Genomic DNA, 21,971 nt, shown 5'->3' with positions numbered 1-21,971 from the left:
AGGTCATGATCTCACAGTTTGTGAGTTTGAGCCCCATGTCAGGCTCTGTGCTGGCAGTGAGGAGCCTGCTTGGAATTCTCTCTCTCTTAAAATAAATAAACAAACTTAAAAAAAACCATTTGCTAGAACTAAATAAGAAAAGGCAGAGCTAAAGAAAGTGAAGACAATTTAAAATATAGAAAATAATAGATTTTAAAGAAAAAATATGAAGACTAAAACATGTTATTTCCATGAGACTTCATATCCACTATAAATTCCTAGAAGTCTCATGGCATTAAAAAGTACTCATAACCACATTTTTTAGATGAGGGCACTGAAGTTCAGACAAGTAGATAGCTTCCCCAAGGTGACATGGCTGGTAAACAGAAAACTACTTATTAACTACTTATTATTTGACACCAGCCAGACTGACTCAAAACTCTGGCACTTATTCAAGACATACTGCCTACAGACAAATAGAAAACATATTGGAACCTCACACGCTTCACTGCTATTTTTAAAAAATCATCATATTTGATATATTTACCACTAAACTGAGCTCCTTGAGAAATCATGTCACTCATTTTGGCAATTTCTAACACGTAGCCCAGAGCCTGGAAACAAAGGTGCTGAATGAACTGAGAAATTACTAAGAACATAGAGAAATAAGCAGTTGGCTAGAATGGGTGTTTTTAAGCATTCTTAAGCTTTTTACAGTGGGAAAATTGCTTTCCAGAAAGGTTATAGCCATTCATAATCCTCCAATCAATACCATATGAATGTACTGTTCTTCTTGTATACTCAGTAGCATTATTATCCCCACTCCAACAAAACATAAATTGTTAATTTGGTTAATAAAAATACCTCATTGGTGTTTGAATTAGTATTTGTTTAATATTCAGTGAAGATTAACATTTTGGGTTTTTTCCCATTACTTTTTAAAATTAAGTTTTTGATTTTAATTCCAGTATTGTTAATGTACAGTGTTACATTAGTTTCACGTATACAATACAATGTATACAATTCAACAATTCTATACATTACTCAGTGCTCATTGTGCTAAGTGTACTCTTAATCCCCTTCACCTATTTCATCCATCCCCCCATCCACCTCCCCTCTGATAACCTGTAGTTAAAAATCTGTTTCTTGGTTTCTCTCTTTTTTTCCCTTGCTCAGTTGTTTTGTTTCTTAAATTCTGCATTGTGAGTGAAATTATATGGCATTTATCTTTATCTGATTTATTTCACTTAGCATTATATTCACTTCTTCCATCCATGTTGCAAATGGCAAGATTTAATTCTTTTTCATGGCTGAATAATATTCCACTGAATATGTATATACCACACCTTCTTTATCCGTTCATCTACCAATGGACACTTGGACTGCTTCCATAATTTGGCTTTAACTATAAATAATGCTGCAATAAACACAGAGGCACATGTATTCCTTTGAATTAGTGTTTTTGTGTTTTGGGCATAAATACCCAGTACTACAATTAGTAAATCATAGGGTATTTCTATTTTTAACTTTGTGAGGAACCGCTTTGGTTTTTGATTGTAGCCATTCTGACAGGTGTGAGGTGATATCTCATTGTAGTTTTGATGTGCATTTCCCTGATGATGAGTGATGTTGAACATCTTTTCATGTGTCTGTTGGCCATTTTCATGTCTTTGGAGAAATGTCTGTTCATGTCCTCTGCTCATTTTTTAACTGGATTATTTGTTTTGGGGGTAATGAGTTGTATCTTTACTTTTTAAATGTTTTATTTTGAAATAATTTAAGATTCAAAGGAAGTTGGTAAAACTGTAAAGGAGGTCTTGTGTGACTTTCACCCACTTTCCCTCAGTGGTAACATCTTTTACAGCTGCAGTATAACAGTTAAAACTAGGAAATTGAGATTGGTATAACCCACAGAGCTTATTTATATTTCACCAGTTTTATGTTTTATGTGCATGTGTATAGTTCTATGCAACTTTGTCATGTGTATAAATTTATGTAAAAACTGTCACTCTAGTGTAATAAGGAAATATTCCATTACCACAAGGCTCCCTTGTACTATCCCTTTATGGAGGCATACCTCCTCCTTTCTCCACCACTCATAACCATGGCAACCATCAGTCTGCTTTCTTGTCTTTATGATTTTATTATTTCAAGAATGACATATAAATGGAATCATATGGTATGTAACATTTTGAGATTGGCATTTTCACATAGCATAAGTCTCTGGAGATGTATCCAAGTTTGTGTGGGTATCAATAGTTCTTCCCTTTTATTGCTGAGTGGTATTCCATAGTATATATGTACCATAGTTTGTTTAACCATTCACTCAGTGAAGGATATTTTTCCCCGTTTTGACTACTAGGAATAAATCTGGTATGAATATTCATGTATTGGTTTTGTGTGAACATAGTTTTTTCATTTCTCTGGGATAAATGCCCAAGAATGCAACTTGTGAGTCATATAGTAAGTGTATGTTTAGTTTCTCAAGAAACTGTCAAACTGTTTTCCAGAGTGGCTGCACCATTTTACAATCCCAACAGCAAAATATAGGTGATCCAGTTTCTCTGCATCCTGCCAGAGTGATGTTACCATTATTATTATTTTTTAAAGCTATTCTGATAGGTGTGTAGTGATATCTCATCTCACTGTGGGCTTAATTTTCATTCTCATCATGGCTAATGACGTTGAACATCTTTTCATGTGCCTGTCACCTGTGCATCCTCTTTGAGAAAATGCCTTTTTATATCTTTTTCCTATTTTATAATTGGATTGTTTGTTTACTGTTTAATCTGGTAAATGAAGATATCTCATTGGAGCTTGAATTGGCATTTCTTTAATATGTAGTGAAATGAACAATTTTTGTCATTTACATTTATTTTAAAAAATTGCTTAATTATTAACTGCATTGGATTGCTTTTGTCATTTTATAATTGTTGGTTTCTCTTCCTAATTACACTGTAAAGATTACATGTTGGCTATTTTTTTCTGTATTCTACACAGTTCCTGAAGACAGTTTCTTGATGAAGATTTATTGTTTAGTTGGTTGAAAACAGTCATAAAGATGAAGGTGATGATCTAGGTTTATCTTATGGGTAGTTACTTTCTCAGGTTTTACCCCATGGTTAGTTTCTGGCTGGTATTGACTAATTGGTTTACTTAACTAACTATTCATTCTTTTTTATTTTTATTTGATCTTTCAGTACAGCCAAATTGGATTAATTTCATCCCCTAAAATACAGAACTGTGACTTCTGAGTTGTTTGGCTGATAATGTCTCTGAGACTACAGAAAGCAAATTTTAGACTCATTTTGACTTCAGAGCTTTCTCTTTTTTTTAAATCTTTTTTAAAAGTTTATTTATTTATTTTGAGAGAGAGATAAAGAGAGAGATTGAGCGCACATGCAGGAGGGGCAGAGAGACAGAGAGAGAGAATCCCCAGCAAGTTCCACACTGTCTGTACATGTGTAGAGCCTGATGCAGAGCTCGAATCCACAAACCTGAGCTAAAATCAAAAGTCGGTCGCTTAACCAACTGAGCCACTCAGGTATCCCATTGGCTTCAGAGCTTTCTAAGAAGATGCTTTAATACTTCTTCATTCCAATTCTACTATATTTTTCTGCTTAAATGATAAGCGATCCCCCAAATTCGACATCATCAGATTCACCACAAGTCTTCATCTCTGAGAAGTTTCAAAAAACAACTTTCTTATGGCTTTACAAAACAGAATAGAATCTGTGTTAGTACTAAAAATCTACCTTGTGGGGCACCTGGGTGGCTCAGTCAGTTAAGCCTCTGACTTCAGCTCAGGTCACGATCTTGTGGTTCGTGAGTTCGAGCCCCACGTCAGGTTCTGTGCTGGTGGCTCAGAGCCTGGGGCCTGCTTTGGATTCTCTCTCTCTCTCTCTTTCTCTCTGCCTCTCCCTTGCTCGTGCTCTATCTCTGTCTCTCAGAAAAATAAATAAACATTAAAAAAATAAATAAAAATCTGATGTGCCAAAATGTTAGCTACAAAAATCCTTTTCTTCCTGAAATCCTTCCCAAACCAGTTTGGGTGGAAAAGGAATACCTGTATCTGCTTTTCTCTCCTCTGTTTAGCTATTAGAGTAGAGGAAGGAAAACTCCAGGTCTGGCTGTCTGGACTCTAGGTTGTTTCCATGTGGCTGTTATGGACAGCAGAGGTGAGTTTTGATCCAGAGAGGAGGTCCCTTTTCATTGCCAGACATTTTGCAGGAGTGGTCCCTGTTCTGTCTCTGTATTCTCGGCTCTCTACAATTTACTCCCTCTACTCAACTAGGAGATCTCTGCAAAGGTCACCAAGGGCCTCTGGACTGACATTTTTAGTCATTCTCCTACTTCACCTTTCTGCAGAATTTGACACTATGACTACCCTCTGCATTGTGAAATATTTTCCTTCTCTTAGCTCAGGTGACCAATCCTTTTTCCTCCCTCCCTCCCCCATTCGCTTATGCCCAGTTTCTTTCTCTGGCTGTGTGCACTCTTCTCACCAAGGTATTATGCACACTCACCAAGTGTATTAGTTTGTTAGAGATAGTAACAAAGTACCACAAATTGTGGCTTAAACAACAGAGGTTTATTGTCTCACAGTTCTGGAAGCCAGAAGTCTTAAATGAAGGTGTCAGCAGCATCGCTTCCTTCTGAAGGCTGTGACAGACAGGTCTGCTCCAGGTGTCTCTCCTTGGCTTGTAAATTGCCTTCTTCTCCATGTCTTTTCACATTGTCTTCTCTCTATGCATATTTCTCTAAATTTTCTCTTCTTTATCAGCACACCAATCATCTTGGATTAGGGTCCACCCTAATGACTTCATTTTAACTTGATTATCATCGTGAAGACCCTCTCTCCAAATACGGTCACATTCTGAGCTACTGGGGTTAAGACTTCAACATATTAATTTTGAGGGGACACAATTCAGCCCTTAGACTCACTTTTTCTGTTGTATCTCATGTGTTCAACGTAGAAGTTTGGTAAATATGCTTTGTCTTTCCCTAGGCATGTTCTGTTCTTTGTTTCATCTATCTCCTCCCTTGGTTCCTAGGACATCACTTTTCTCCTGCTTTAATTCAATCTCTCTAGTCCCTCCTTGGTGTGTCTATTTTGGACTCTTCATCTTCATCTCCCTCCTTAAATGTCATGGTTTTCCAGGTTCTATCCCTGGCTTTTTCTCACTCCATCATCCTCTCTCCCTAGTGATCTTACCCACAATGAGAATTGCAGCTATGTTGAATCTATTCCAAGCCCATACCTCCTTTTTGAGCTTTGTACCTGTATATTCACTTGTCTACTTATGCATCACCATCCACCTACTCCATAGGATCTCAAATTCAGCATGCTCAAAAATGAACTCACCTTTAGTCCTCTCTTTTCCCCAGCTCAAACCCAATCCACTTCCTATATGCCCCATTTTATGAAAGATGCCACTGTATACTTAGATCTCTCCTTCCAAGCTCCACATCTTTCAGAAACCAAATCCTGTCAATTCTTGTGCTTAAACATCTTCTAAAAGCATCCTCTCCTCTCTGATCCTGCCATAACTGTACTGGTTTCATGTCCTCAACACCTCTCCTTGGATTATTCCAATAGTTTCCTAAATAATCTCCTTGTTAGCCCAGATCAGTTCTGCACTCTGCTGACAGAGGTATTTCTTTAAAGCAGATATTATCTTATCTTTTGTTTATTAATTTTCAAACTTAGGCTGTAATTTTAGGATAATCACAGCTGGATGCCTGGCCCCTCCTAGTTTCCACCTCTTCCTTTATTATTACTATCTGTCAAGGATCTTCTCACAGCTATATTTGCAGTCCCTCCCCACCCCACACACCCCATATGTCTATTTAATCACCCACACCTTGGGTCTTTAAACCATGTTGAGCCCCCATGAAGCCCACAGCTGGTGGTCTATAAAAGTCTCAGCAGATCTCTGAGCCATCTCTTCTCTTCTGCCCTATCTCTGCTCCTGGCTGCTCCCTGCATCCAAATTGACTCTCTGCTTTCTTAGCCTCACCCTCCTTTTCCAGCATTTGGCTTCCCATTGTAATTAGAGTCACTCCCTAGAGTGGCTGGCTTTGTCCTGGGGCTCTGTCTTTTTCATGTCAGCTTCACCGGGAGCCCAGCTTGGGGTTGTCTTAACAGGCTTCAGAGGGTACAACACACTTCTATTGGAAAAAACCTTCCTGAATTTTAGTCCTAGCATTGTCATCAAATAATTGTGTAACCTTGGACAAATCACTTCCCCTCTATTTCTTAATACTAACAGTAATAGTAATAATAACAACTAATAATAATAACTAATAATTAATACTAACAGTAATAATAATAACAACTAATAATAATTACTGAGTACTTATCAGAGCAAGATTCTAAGCATTTACATGGGTTATCTCTCACAACCACCTTATGACATATCACAATTATCTCTATTGTACAGATAAGAAACTAAGGATCACAATTTTTAGGCAATTTGTCCAAGGTCACATAGCTAGGAAGAAGGAGAAGCTAGGATTCAAGCCCCAACACTCTGGTTCCAAAGCATGGCCACTTAACCACTGCCCTGTTCTTCCTCCCAATATGTAGCTCACTCAAGAGCCATCCCATCACATCTGTAAAATGACATGAGCACTCTGGTCTTTCCGCACAGAACTTCTATGAAAACAGGCTTATTAGGATCTAGTGAGTATATTTTAAACATTAAAAAAAAATTTTTTTAAATGTTCATTTATTTTTGAGAGAGAGAGACAGAGCATGAGTTGGGGGGGGGTGGGGATAGAGAGGAAGGAGACACAGAATTTGAAGCAGGCTCCAGGCTGTGAGCTGTCAGCACTGAGCCTGATGCGGGGCTCGAACCCACGAACTGTGAGATCATGACGTGAACTGAAGTTGGACACTCAACCGACTGAGCCACCCAGATCCCCATTAGTGAGTATATTCTGAAGAAGAGTTAAGAGAGAAAAAGTTAGACACAAAGGGCCAAAGCCTAAAAATAGAATTCCACAAATTATGAGTGATCTCATAGTACTAGACAGCTGTCTGGTTTTCTGAGAGAAGCTAAGTATTGATTTATTTTTTTAATAATCTAGTTTTATTTTTCTGCCTACAGATATGATCTAAGTTCAAAAGCACAAAATAGAAAATAAAAATCATCTGTATTTCTGATTAACATTGTTTGTATAAAGGTATTATGTATAAACGTCATAGTACTGTACATTCTGCTTTTTTCTTTAGCAAAACACATTAAAAATTGTTCTACAATAGAATTTTTAATGATTTCATAGTATTTCATTATGGATGTTCCATAATTAACCAATTACCTATTTTAAGACATTGAAGTTGTTTCTAAGGTTTTCACTATTAGACACAATGACAAGAAAAATGTTCATGTCACTAAAACTTTACAAACATATGATTATGTCTTTACAATAAATTTCTTTTTAAATTTTTTTAATTAATAAAAATTTTTAAGTTTATTCATTTTTGAGAGTGAGAGAGACAGAGTGTAAGCAGGGGAGGGGCAGAGAGAGAGGGGGACAGAATCCAAAACAGGTTCCAGGATCTGAGCTGTCAGAACAGAGCCCGACACAGGGCTCAAGCTCACAAAATGTGAGATCATGACCTGAGCTGACGCTGAATGCTTAACCGACTGAGTCACCCAGGTGCCCCTACAAAAAATTTCTAAAAATTGAATATCTTGGTTAAAGGGCATATAAATTTTAAGGGTTTGATTTGTATCACCAAATTTTTGTCCAGAAAGATTATATTAGGTAATAAGAGCATAAATGTTCCTCTCTTCTTAGAAACATGTAGGCTTATTGTATGAATGGTAGTTACTTCGTAAAAAGAAATCTGCCATTTAGGGGTGCCTGGGTGGCTCAGTCAGTTAAATGTCTTACTCTTGATTTCGGCACAGGTCATGATCTCGCGGTTTTTGGGATTGAGCCCTGTGTTGGGCTTCGGGCTGACAGCATAGAGCCTGCTTGGGATTCTCTCTTTCCCTCCCTTTCTGCACCTTCCTCCACTTGTGCTCTCAAAATAAATAAACTAAAAAAAAGAGAAATCTGCCATTTTGATAAATAAAAATGATATTTTGTGGTTTTAATTCACATTTCTTTTATTTCTGAGGCGATTAAACATTATTTATTGGTGACTTATATTTAAAAATTTTGTTTATTATCAATTTTCAGGCACTGTGAAACAGAGAATCTTAACAAAAACAATATAGACAGTGGCCTGTGGTTCTATAGATGTCTGCAGGCAGCATTAGCATAATTAAACAGTATCACCTCTAGTTCCACAAAAATTATAAATTCTGAATTTTTTTCATACACGTGTAATATTTCAAAATTCTACAGCAAGGAAGCAAGACTCTTTACTTGGAAATTAAATTCTAATCTTCTGAAATGAAATCAGCAAAGCTGTTTCCCTAACCAGTAAGCACTGTGTAGATGAGGGTTACTTAGATTTTCAAAGAACAATAACAAATGATGACTGATTCCAGCTGCCACCAACCAAGAGGAGGGTGTATGTTACTGCTTCCAGTAAGTTCTGCCATGGGGGCGTGCCACACATGAAGAAACCTTGTGGTACAGAGCAAAGCAGCAAGAAAGATTTTAGTTCTATTCCTTATGAGCAGTGTGACCTTAACAAGTTATTTAGGCTCTTCAAGCCACAGTTATCTCATCTATAAAACAGATATTATCTGTCCAAGAGTCACTGTGAAGATTAAAATGCGTGAAATAACATGAATAAAGCACATAATACATCATGTATGTTCAATACCAGAGAGCTAATTGAATTACTACTCTCCTTCTTTCTACTACCTCACTCTGTTCAGAATCTCTCATGGCCTATTTGTGACTCATTTTCTGGGTTCTGCGTTTTCTTCTGACACCTCTTCTCCATCTTACTTTTCCTTACAAAGGAAAATTTACTCTCTAGTCTATGGTACTACTTATGCAGACATTTAAAATTTTTCTGATTCTTAAAACCAACAACTGCAACATTGAAATATTCAAAAAACAAATTTATAAAATTAAAGTTAATCACTTGAAAAAAAAAAAAAAACAACAACCAGTAAACTTTTTGGCACCTTAAATAATTTTTACCTTTGAGTGGCAGTCAAATGTCCTTGCTAGAAATTTCTTTAAAAGATCCCCTGCCTTGGAGCTATAAGATCAACCTAAGGAGATGCTCTCAGAAGGTGAGAATGGCTTTGGGACTTTATCCAATTTTTCACAACATAGATCATTCATTATCCCAAGCATTCATGCTTTTGGCTTGTGCATAATTATGCCCTTAATACATATTAGCATTCTTGAGCAGGAAGGACAGAAAACAGAGAATGAGCACCATCCTCAACCTCAGCCTGCTACTGAGGTTACATAATCCTTAATTGCCTTTCAAAGAATAGTAAGAATGATCACTCACCACCCGAGATCCATCTTGACTGTCTGCTATTGTGCTAACATCTGGGAATGACTCTTGTCTGTCTGTAGAGTCTGCGTTACAGTGGAAGGAGGAGCAATCTCTTCTACCCCTGTGAAAAGCCTTCTTCCTCAATGACTGTATATCCTGTAACTTTCTTTAATAAAGGCCGTTCCTCTTTTTTCTACAGATTTTGCCAACACTTGTGGAAGAAATTTAACTCTTTCCTTGCATTTGAATTCACTGACCTAGATCTAAACATGTTTTTAAAAATAATTCAGTGGCTTGAGTTCCAGACATGACATTAAGATGAGGCTGACTAAAACTCCCCCTCTTGAAATTCCCTCAAAAAATCTAGAAAATAAAATAATTAAAAAGAAAAAATATCTGTATATATAAATAGAATAAAAAGTATTTTAAAGTTTTGTTAAGATGAGAAAAAGTATGATTTATTATGGACTTGGATTTGGAGTCAGTAACCTCCTCCTACTGATTTCCATCACAGAGACAACAGAGGATTTCACTGAACTTTGGGGGCAAGGGAAAGTCCTCCTGTGAGAGCTGCATAATCAAGGAGGACAAACAAAAACTACAGATTTTATTATTTCATTCTTACTGTAGCCAAAGATTAAATTGGCCAAAGAGAAGGTTCCTGAAATAGAGGCCTGAAAAAAAAGCAGCATCCTAAAATTAAGAGATGTACTTGAGAGAAAAACATAAAATTCATTAAGTAGAAACTATTTTCAGAAGAAACGAAATTTCCATACATGAACTGAAAAGGACACTATTAAGGAAAGCAAAGGATTCAAATTGTCCAAAAAAAAAAAAAAAGTAAGAAAATGGATATTCCTACAGATAAATAATTGTAAGCATTTTAAATTATAAAGACATTGAAAGCTAAAAGCAAAATGAAAAAGTAGGATGGCTACAGAGAAAAATAAACCAGTTTGACCTCTTACTAAACCCTGCATGTCAAAAAAACACAGCATAATATCTTGAGAGTTTTGAGGTAGCATTCTCTACCTAGAGAAGATGACAATTAAGTAGGAAGGTCAATAGAAATATATTACCAATCAGACAGAACAATAACAACAAAAATGCCACTACAAAGATAAACTTCCTAAATAAATTACCTAGAGTGTTCCAGAATAGTAAAAAAAAAAAAAAAAAAAAAAAAAGAATTAAAGTTGAAAACATAAAGATGGAGAAGTTATTGTCTCATTGTCTGGCTCCAAAAAGGGGAAAAAGAGAAAAATGGAGTGGTAGGAAGGGCACAAGGAAAGCAAGAGCTAAGGTGGAAATTTATAGATGTAAACACTAACTTTAAGAATTAAGAAAGATCTCAAAAAACAAAAAAACAAAGAAACAAAAAGAAAGATCTCAAACCAACAACTTAACTTTACAACTTAAGGAACTAGAAAAAGAAGAACACACTAAACCCAAAGATAGCAGAAGGAAGGAAATTATAAAAATTAAAGCAGATAAATGAAATAGAGAATAGAAAAACAATAGAGAAAATCAATGAACCCCAAAGTTGGCTCTTTGAAAAAATCAAAACCTTTAGCTGCCAGATGGACAAGGAAAATAAGAGAGAAGACTCAAATTAGTAAAATCAGAAGTGACCAATGGATCAAAGAAGAAATCAAAAGTTTCCCTTTTGATTTCCTTCTAAAAGAATCTTGAGGCAGACAAAAATGAAGACAGAAATTACCGAAACTTATGGGATGTGGTAAAGTACTTCTAAGAGGGAAGTTCATACAAATAAATGCCTACATTGAGAAAAAAAGTAAAATCTCAAATAAACAATCTAACTTTGCATGACAAGGACCTAGAAAAAGAACAAACTAAGCCAAAAGTTAAAAGAAGGAAGGAAATAACAAAGATTAAAGCATAAATAAATGAAATGGAGACCAGAAAGACAATTAAAAAGATAATCAAAATTAACAGTTGGTTTCAAAAAGATAAACAAAATTGACAAACCTTTAACTAGATTAAGACCAACAGAGAGAACACTCAAATCAATAACATTATAAATGAAAGAGGAGACATTACAACTGATACCACAGAAGTACAAAAGATAGTAAAATAATACAATGAACAATTATATGCCAATAAGACAGGCACATGAAAAGGAGCTCAACATCACTAATCATCACTGCTTTAAAGACCATATCTCAGAGGTTAGAGTGGAAGAGAGCTAAAGCATAAGAGATTGTTAAAAACTGAGAACAAACTGAGGGTTGCTGGGGGGTGGGAGGGAGGGGAGGGTGGGTGATGCGTATTGAGAAGGGCACCTTTTGGGATGAGCACTGGGTGTTGTATGGAAACCAGTTTGACAATAAACTTCATATTGGAAAAAAAATAAAATAAAATACTTCCTAAAAAAATAAAAATAAAAATAAAGGCCATATCTCCAAATACAGTCATATTCTGAGGTACTTGGGGTTAGGGCTCCAACATATAAATTTTGGAGGGACACAATTCAGTCTATATCAAAATCAAATTTCTGGAAACCAAAATCACAATGAGATACCACCTTACACCTGTTCCAACAGCTAAAATCAAAAGACAAGAAATAGTAAGTGTTGGTGAGGACATGGAGAAAAAGGAATCATTGTGGCACCGTTGGTGGGAAGGTAAATTGGTACAGCCACTGTGGAAAACAGTATAGAGACTTCTCATGAAATTAAAAATAGAAATACTATATAATCCATTAATTCCACCACTGGGTATTTATATAAAGAAAAGGAAAATATTGATTTGAAAAGATATATGCATCCCTGTGTTTATTGCAGTATTATTTATTGTAGCCAAGATATGGAACCAACACAAGTGTCCATCCATAGATGAATGGATAAAGAAGATACTGTATACATACACAATAGAATATTACTCAGCCATAAAAAGGATGAGATCTTCCCATTTGCGACAACATGAATGGACCTAGAGGATATTTTGCTAAGTGAAATAAGTCAGACAGAGAAAGATAAATATCATATTATTTCACTTATATGTGGAACCTAAAAAACAAATGAATAAATAAACAAAAAGCAGAAAGCTTACCCATAAACACACAGAACAAACTGATGGTTGCCAGAGGGAAGGATAGTGGAGGGCTGGGAAAAATGGCTGGAAGAGAGTGGGAGATACAGGCTTCCAGTTATGTAATGAATAAGTCACAGGAATAAAAATCACAGCATAAGAATATAGTCAATAGATACTGTAATAGCAATATATAAGGACAGATGGTAGCTATATTTCTGGTGAGCATGGCATAATATATAAGCTAGTTAAATCACTATGTTGTACATAGTTGAAACTAATGTAACATTGTATATCAAATATACTTCAATTAAAATGAATAGATAGAATTGGCAAAAAAATTATACACCAACAAACTGGGTAACTTAGAAGAAATTGATACAATTCTGGAAACATATAACCTACCAAGGTTGAATCAGGAAGAATAGAAAATCTGAACAGACCAATAATGATTAAGAATATTGAAGCAGTAATCAAAAACTGCATCCAAAAAAATGCCCAGGACCTGATGGCTTCACAAGGTTCTACCAAACACTTAAAGAGGAATAATGCCAATCCTCCTCAATCTCTTCCCAAAAATTGGAGAGGAGGGAACAATTCCAAAGTCATTTTACAAGGCCCCCTTTACTCTCATTATAAAGCCAGATAAGGGCACTGTCATAAAAAAAAAAAATTACACGCTGATACTCCTGATGAATATAGATGCAAAAATTCTTAGTAAAATACTAGCAAAGTGACTTCAGCAGCACATTAAAAAGATCATACACCACGGTCAGTGGGTTTTGAGGATGATTCACCACAGCAAATCAATAAACATGATATACTGCATTAACAGAATGAAGGGTAAATATCACATAATCTTGATTTCAAAAAAAGAAAACTCTTGACAAATTGGTATAGAAGAAATGTGCCTCAACATAATAAAGGTCCATTGTTATGCTCAACAATACAAAGATGGAAGCTTTTTCTCTAAGATCAGGAATAGATAAAGATGCCTATTCTCACTGAAATCCTAAAATTTTTATGGAACCACAAAGACTCTGAATAGCCAATCTTGAGGAAGAAAAACAAAAGATGGAAGCATCACACTTCCTAATTTCAAACTATATTACAGTTTTTCTTTCAGCACTTTAAATATGTCACTCCACTGTCTTCTTACTGGCATTGTTTCTGGGACAAAGAGTCCATGTAATTGTTATCCTTTTTCTCCTGGAGGTAATTTTATTTCTCTTCTGTGTATTTTCTTCTTTAAAAAAGTTTTTTAAATTTATTTTGAGAGAGAGTGAGCACAAGCTGGGGAGGGGCAGAGAGAAAGGGAGAGAGAGAATCAGAAGCAGGCTCCATGCCCTGTCAGTGTAGAGCCTGATGTGGGGCTCTATCTCATGAACCATGAGAGCATGACCTGAGTTGAAAATCAAAGAGTCTGCTGGAGCTCCTGGGTGGCTCAGTCGGTTGAGCGTCTGACTCTGGCTCAGGTTATGATCTCATGGTTTGTGGGTTTGAGCCCCATGTCGGGCTGTGTGCTGACAGCTCAGAGCCTGGATCCTGTTTCAGGTTCTGTGTCTCCCTTTCTTTCTGTCCCTCCCCCACTCTCACTTTGTCTCACTCTCTCTCTCAAAAATAAGTAAATGTAAAAAAAAAAAATGTAAGAGTCTGCACTCAACCAACTGAGCCACTCAGGCGTCCCTCCTCTGTGTACTTTTTGGCTTTAGTTTCCAGAAGTTTGATTTTGATATAGACTGAGTTGTGTCCCTCCAAAATTCATACACTGAAGTCATAATCCCAAGTACATCAGAATGTGACTGTATTTGGAGATATGGCCTTTAAAGCAATGATGAAGTTAAAATGAGGCTGATATGGTGGCCCCTAATCCAATCTGATTGGTGTCTTTATAAGAAGAGAAAGTTTGGACACAAAAAAAGACATCATGGATGACACCCATGGACAGGTATAGATACAGCAAACAGGTGGCCATGTAAAAGCCAAGAGGAGATGCCTCAGAAGAAACCAACACTGCCAGCACCTTGATCTTGAACAGGCAGCATTCAGAACTGTGAGAAATAAATTTTTTATTTAAGCCCCCCAGTCTATAATATTTTGTTATGGTAGCCCTAGGAAACTACTACAAATATGATATGCCTAGGAGTGGAGTTTATTTTGTTTGGTTTTGGTTTTGGTATTTATCCTTCATGATGTTTTCTAAGCTTCTTAGATCTGTGGTTTGAGGTATGGCACTAATTCTAGGAAATTCTTGGCCATTATTTCTTTGAATATTTCTTCTATCTTGTTATTCTTTTTCTCTATCCCTTCTGAGATTCCAGTTACATGTATATTATAACATTTGATATTTTCCTTCAGCTCTTGGTTGCTCTGTTCTGTTTATTTTCCCCCATTTTAGTTTTTTTCCTCTTGTTTGTCAGTTTATATAATTTTTATTGACCTATTTTCAAGTTCCATGTTTTTTTCTTTTGCTGTGTCAGGTCTACTGATGGGCCTGTTTAAGGCATTTTTCATCTCTTTACTACATTTTTTAATTTCTTGCATTTCAATTTGATTCTGTTTATAGTTTATATTCTCTGCTGAAATTATCTTTCTGATCCTGTATATTATCTTCCTTGTCAATTAGACCCTTTAACATATTAATTTTAATTTTTTAAATTCCCTGTAAGATAGTTCCAACATGGGTCATATTTGTGCCTGGTTCTGTTCTGATGATTGTTTTGTCTTTTCAGATTTTGATTTTTCTTGTCATTTTGTATTCCTCTGCTATAGATTGAATTGTATCTTCTCACAAATTCATATGCTGAGGCTCTAACCCCCCAATGTGATGGTACTTGGAGATGAGGCCTTTGACATGCATTTGGGTTTAAATGAGGTCATGAGGGTGGAGATTTCATGAGGATTAATGCTCATATAAGATGAGACACCAGGAAGTTTGCTCTCCTTCTGTCTCCACCATATAAGCACACAGTGAAAAGGCAGTCATCTGAAAGCCAGAAAGAATTCTCAACAGAAACCAGCCATGCTGGCACCCTGATCTTGGACTTCTCAGCCTCCAGAACTGTAAGGAAATAAATTTCTGCTGTTTATACCTCCAAGTCCATGGTATTTTGTTAGACAGCCTGAGCAGACTGACAGCCTCATGATTTTTGGTTCAAAGTAAGATGTGTTCTACAAGATAATAGACACTGAGTATACATCTTTCATGCTTAGAGATAAGCATGCTTTTCCTTTTGCTAGGCACTTAGTGACATGAGGACTGGTGTTAAGTTTGTCTGGAGTTGAGTTGGGCTGGAAGTTTGTTGTTACTATGGTTACCTCAGTGTACACAGGCTTCAAATTTCTCTAGCGATACCTTGTGTGAGCTATTTGCCAGAATGTTTTTCTTGGTGTCTTCTCTACTCTTGGTTTCATGTCTTTCTGCTTTCTTTTGAGTCTTCCCTTTGAACTGGTTCCCCAAAATAATCTGTCTTTTGCTGTTCTCCTAGCTGTATTCCATTCTTATTTTTACTTAATGTTTATCAGAATGGTTGTGGGGAGGAGGGTAGGCAAGGCCTAGTTCTCTGTGTTTTAATTGCTTCAGTTTTCGGCAGACATTGTGAACCTTCACTTGTGTTCCTGCCTTCCACCGGACTTAGTGCTGGGCCAGAACCTATTCTTGACTTTCTCCCAGGGGTAAACATTTATTTTCCTGTTTTCCTTCCCCAGTAGCAACAGGCTTCCATCAGTACCTTAAAAATATAGTTTTTGTTTCCATTAACTCTGCAGATTGAGCCTTTTGTTTCACAGAGGAGCTAGAATAGATGGGTTAGAGCAGAGTTTTGGCAATGATTTCTAGTCCCTCTCATGCAGCCATTCCTGTAAGGAAAATGTCCTTAGAGTTTTCTCCAATTTTCCTTGTGAGCTCCTGGTGAGGTTCTCACAGAAAAGCCCTGAAAGAAGGTACAGACAGACCCACGGGGGCTTCAATGTATAACACTGGTCCACACTCAGCCTTTAGCAATTTATTAGTTTTCCAGCTATTCTTGTGACTGGCTTATATGGCATCAGGAGGCATCTCCCCCAGATAAGCAAATGCTCTGATTCTGTTTTTCTATATAGGAGCTTGTCTCCCAAATTTGGGTTACATTTTTGTCCAGTGACAGCAACCTTCTTAAGGGTTAAAGAATCTTTATTAGTTTTGCAGTTTGTCCAGCATTTTCTTAATGTAAGGGTGGGAACAGCTCTTTATAGCTCTCTATACCTCTGAGGTGAAACCAGAAGTAATTTCTATACCTTTTCATGTATTTCATACAATTTCTGGGACTCAACCAAAATAACCAGACACACAATTTTGCTGAATACAAGGTCAATATATGAAATCAACTGAAAGTCTATACACTAGCCATAAACAACAGAAAATACAATTTTTAAAATGATTTTTAAATTGATGTAATTTACCATCAAATTATATAAATACCTACAAATTAGCCTCATGGAGATGTATTTCTACCAAAAAAATGAAAACCTAAAAAAATTTAAGAAAAATGGAAGAATATAAAAACAATTGGAGGTATATACTAAGTTCATAAATTGGAAGGCTCAAAAATATAAAAATGGCAATTCCTCCCAAATTCATCTATCGGGTAGATGGGTAAGGCAATCCCAATTAAGATCCTAGCAGATTTTTGTGTAAATTAGCAAGTTGATTCTAAAATGTGCGTGGAAATGCAACTGGCTGAGAATAGCCAAGTCATTCTTGAAGAAGAAAATGAAATGGAAGGACTTGTTCTAGTAGATATGAAGACCTGTTATAAGGCTATCATAATTTAAAAAATGTGGTATTGGCACAAAGATAGGCAAACAAATAGAAAGACTAAGGAAAGAAAGTAGAGAATCCAGAATCAAATATACACATGTATGGACAGTTCACTTTTGGAAAAGCTGACATTGTTGAGCAGAAAGGAAAGAAATTATTTTTTTCTTTTTCCCTCTTTCTTTCTTTCTTTCTTTCTTCCTTTTTTTTTGGGGGGGGGTGGCATACGTGCTGCTGAAGCAAGCATAGAAATTAATTTTCAATAATTAGGTTTGGTTAATTGGATATCTGAGGAAAAAAATGGAACTTAACTCCCTACTTCATACATCAGTTCTATGTGGATTGTAGATCTAAATGTAAAAAGGAAAATATAATGCTACTAGATTACAGACGAGAATATTTTCATGACCTTAGGAAAGGCAAGTATATATTAAATAAGACACTAAAATCTTAAAGACATTAAAATATTGATAAATTAAACTTCTTTAAAATAAGTAATAAATATATTTGTTCAGCAAACAATATCATTAAGAGAGCAAAAAACCAAGTCACAAATTGGGAGGAGGTATTTTTAACCCATGAAAATCACAAAAAGGACCATATCCAGAATACCATAAGAAACTCCTATAAATCAAGAAAAGAATAGAAAATTGAATAGAAAAAAAAAGCAAAAGATTCTACTAAAGCCAAAAAAAAAAAAAAAAGAATATCCAAAAGTCCCAAAAGCCAATAAACATATGAAAAAGTGCTCAACACATTAGTCATCAGGGAAATGCAAATTAAACCACAATGCAATACCATTGCATACCCACAGTAGAGCTATAATTGAAGACTGTCAACCCCAAATATAGCCAAGGATGTGAAACATTAAAACTTTCATACACTAGTGGTATATAGGTAAATTTGGAAAAATCTAAGGTTGAACATATGCTTACTATACTGATAATTTAATGCGGCATAATAGCACTATTGTTTTAAACAATAGTTTAAACAGTAGTTTGTTGCTTAAAACAACAAACATATTCTCTCTCTTCCTGTGGGTCAGGAATCTGACAGTAGCTTAGCTGTGTGGGTTTTGTCTCAGGGTCTCTCATGAGTTAATAGCCAAATGTCAACTCTTCTGAAGACTTGATTGCAGCTAGAATATTTCCTTCCAAGATGGTTCACTCATATGATCATTGGCAGTCCCTTGCCATGTGGACCTCTCCATAGGATTGCCTTAGTATCCTCATGATATTGCAGCTGGCCTCCCCATACTGGGCAAGGAAGAAGCTGTAATGCCTTTTATGATCTGGTCTTGGTGGTAACACACTATCACTTTTGCTGTTCTTTTCATTAGAAGTGAGTCACTAGGTTCAGCCTATACTTGAGGGTCTCTTTTGAAGAGAGGAGGGTCAGAGAATTTGGGTACATATATTAAAATCACCACACATACCCGATGACCCGATAACTTTACCTTAAGTTATAGAAGCAAAAATGGGTTAGTGTATGGTTCTCCAAACATTTACAACAATGTTTATAGCGTCATTATTCATAGTAGCCAAATAGTAGAAACAAAATCCTTATCAACAATACATTAAATAAATTATGGTATATTCTATCAATATAATTCTATTCATAAATAAGAGTTAACAAACTTACAGATACATGCAAAACTACAGATGAATCTTGCTAATATTGAGCAAAAGAGACAAGCTCCAAAAATGTGTACTACATTATTTTCTTTATGTAAATGTTAAAAGAGGCAAGACCAATCTATAATGTAAGAAGTCAAGATGGTGGTTACCTTTGGGGAGGAAAAGGGAGGGAATGATTTAGAGGGGTTATGAGGAAATCACCATTTCATTACTGATCTATAACTTGCCCAGAATAATTGTAAAGATATGTTTACATTGTGATAGTTCATTGAACCATACACCTCTGATTTGTACAGGTTTCAGAATTGTCTTATATTTCAAATTTAGAAAAAATTTTTTAAATTTTTAAAAAAAATTTTTTTTTTTTTAACGTTTATTTATTTTCGAGACAGACAGAGCATGAACGGGGGAGGGGCAGAGAGAGAGGGAGACACAGAATCGGAAGCAGGCTCCAGGCTCTGAGCCATCAGCCCAGAGCCCGACACGGGGCTCGAACTCACGGACTCACAGACCGTGAGATCGTGACCTGAGCTGAAGTCGGACGCTTAACCGACTGAGCCACCCAGGCGCCCCGAAAATTTTTTTAAAAAGATGCCAAAGAAAGAAAAAATAGTATTCTTCAGGCAAAACCCAAACATGACTGTGCACTGAATTTGGTCTGCAAGTAGCCAGTTTGTAATATCTGCTTTAGACCAGGTTGGTAAATATGATCTTCAAAAGGCCTCAAAGCATATGGGTTATGTTAGACTTTGGTGGTAGCATAAATCTATTCCTGTAGAATTTAGAATTGTCAACTGTTGGCTATGGAAAAGCCTTTCTGGATCATTCAATCCAGTGATTTTTTCAAACCGACCTTTCTGGCAGAGGCAAATCCTTAGGTACTCCACAGAATGCAAGAGCTTCTCAGAATACAGTGTAAAAACCACTGATCTTGCCTAAGTCCGTTGTGTTAAAACAAAAAACTGAGGCTTAGAGAGACTGTTATTTGTTTAGAGTCAAACAGCTGCTTGGTGACGATGTCCTTAGCCTCACTCCCATGTGAAGGTACCATGAGTATGTTGTGCTGTCCTGGTGAAGAAACCTAACATCGGAAAAGTTACATACTTCAGGATCTTGGTCTTTGGAGTAGAAACTCTGTTATTCTGTCATTCAAGGTGGTGGCAAAGCAGAATTATCAAAGATAAACTGAGACAAGAAATGTGTTGGAAAGTGTTCTGTTTAGGGACTGCCCTGGGGAATGCCCTATTTGCTAACAAAGATGTGGGGCATTCTCTCATCCAGCTCACTCTTCAAGTAGCTTCTCAACTCTGGCTGTACATTAGAACCACCTGGGAACTTTTGAAAAAATACTGCTTCCTGGGTCTCCCCATAGACTAACTGAATCAGATTCTCTGGAGTGGGCTGGAAAGAACTGGATATTCTGACCCCTACTGAGCTTCACTGAGATGTGTATGGACTGAGCTCATCATTTCAGAGAAGCTCTGAGTCTGAATAACAAATTGGGCCTTGACACAAGATGAAAAACACTAGAGAGAGAAAAAAATCCCTCTGTTGGTAGCAAAACTCCAGGCTGCCTACCTTTGCTTTGCTATGAGGACTTGGGCCTCTTCTCCAGCCTCAAGAATTGGACAAGCCCCCCCCCAATTGTCCTTAGATTTTCTTCTTACAATAAAATAGTCAGAAAACCAGATTCTCAGGCCTTCCATGAAAAGTGCAGTTAAAGTACCTTGGTTCCATGCATGGCTTTGGCAGAATATGGAGTCTACATCTCTGCTTAGAATGGGTAGAGCCCATTCTCTGAGGAAAGTCACCCTTAGAGATGCATTAGTTCTGTATTCCTCTGTCCAGCTAAAGAACCCTGGTATCTTCCTAATCTGGGTCATTCTCACTTTTGTAGAATGCCAGAGGTGGGAAGAACCAAAGAAGTTATCTCATCCAGTTTCCCATTTGATAGATAAAAACATTCTTGGCCAAAGTGACTTACCTAAAGTCACACTGGATGTCAGTGGAAATGTCATAGCCCAAACACACATAGTCTCATTCAGTGCTACTCTTTTTTGTCTTTAAAGCATTTTTAATTACAAAATAAGCCAAAGATACAGAAAGGCATACAAAATAATACAGTCAGCACCATTTATACCACCTAAATGTAACGGATTTTACATTTTTAGTGTATTAGTTTCAGATATTAAAAAAAATTTTTTTAATGTTTATTTTTGTGAGAGAGAGAGAGAGAGAGAGAGCACGCACGTGAGGGAGAGAATGAACGGGGGAGGGGCAGAGAGAGAGGAGACACAGAATCAGAAGCAGGCTCCAGGCTCTGAGCTGTCAGTGCCAAGCCCCCTCACCCCCCAAACAGGGCTCAAACTGACAACACAGGGCTCTAACTCACAAGCCGTGAGATCATGACCTGAGCCTGAGTTGGATGCTCAACCAACTGAGCCACCCAGGCACCCCAAGATATATATATTTTTAAATAAAATGTTATAGATTCAGCTGACGTCCCTCCTAACCCATACCTCTCCTCCCTCCCTCTCAGGAGTAACAACCCTCCAAGATTGGTGAATCCTATTCCCTGGAATGTTTTTGTATTTTGTTCTACATATATGTGAATCTTATATATATTGTTTTTGTCTTAACATTTGACAAAATACTGTAAATAATATCTTGCAACTTCTTTATTCATATAACATTATGTTTTTAATATTCATCCATGGTATAGATTTAGTTAATTCATTTTAACAGTGTCATATTATCTCATTCCATTGATAAGCCCCATTTTATTTATTTACTCCTCTCTGTTGGGAAGTTGTTTCCAGGTTTTGCACAAACTGTTTTGCAGCCAACATCCATGTATCTGTGTGCACAAGAGTGAGACTTTTTATAGATTGGAGACCTAGAAGGGAAATCAAAAGGTGCAGGGATATACGCACCTTCAATTTCATGAGATTTTGCCAAATTGTTCTCCAAAGTAGTTGAACCAATTTAAACTTCTCACATCTTTACCAACACTTAGTTTGCTCAGACTTTTACATTTTAACCAATTTGTCACACATGAAATAGCTTTGTTTTAAATTTACAATTT

General features: G+C 36.5%; 1 protein-coding gene across 1 annotated transcript in view; it reads right to left on the bottom strand.

Moving 5' to 3' along the window:
• The window catches only part of CD86 (CD86 molecule), a 67,437-nt gene extending 57,903 nt beyond the window's left edge, over window positions 1-9,534 (bottom strand). The window contains exon 1 of the mRNA XM_042955598.1: window positions 9,416-9,534. Coding sequence (XP_042811532.1) covers window positions 9,416-9,429 — 14 coding nt within the window. The 5' untranslated portion in view covers window positions 9,430-9,534. The remainder of the gene's footprint in view (window positions 1-9,415) is intronic.
• Window positions 9,535-21,971: the final 12,437 nt, after the last annotated feature.

Source organism: Panthera leo, chromosome C2 (genome assembly GCF_018350215.1).
Source record: "Panthera leo isolate Ple1 chromosome C2, P.leo_Ple1_pat1.1, whole genome shotgun sequence".
NCBI lineage: Eukaryota > Metazoa > Chordata > Mammalia > Carnivora > Felidae > Panthera > Panthera leo.
Note: the sequence above shows the minus strand (reverse complement) of the source record. Positions and strands in the feature narration are given on the sequence as shown.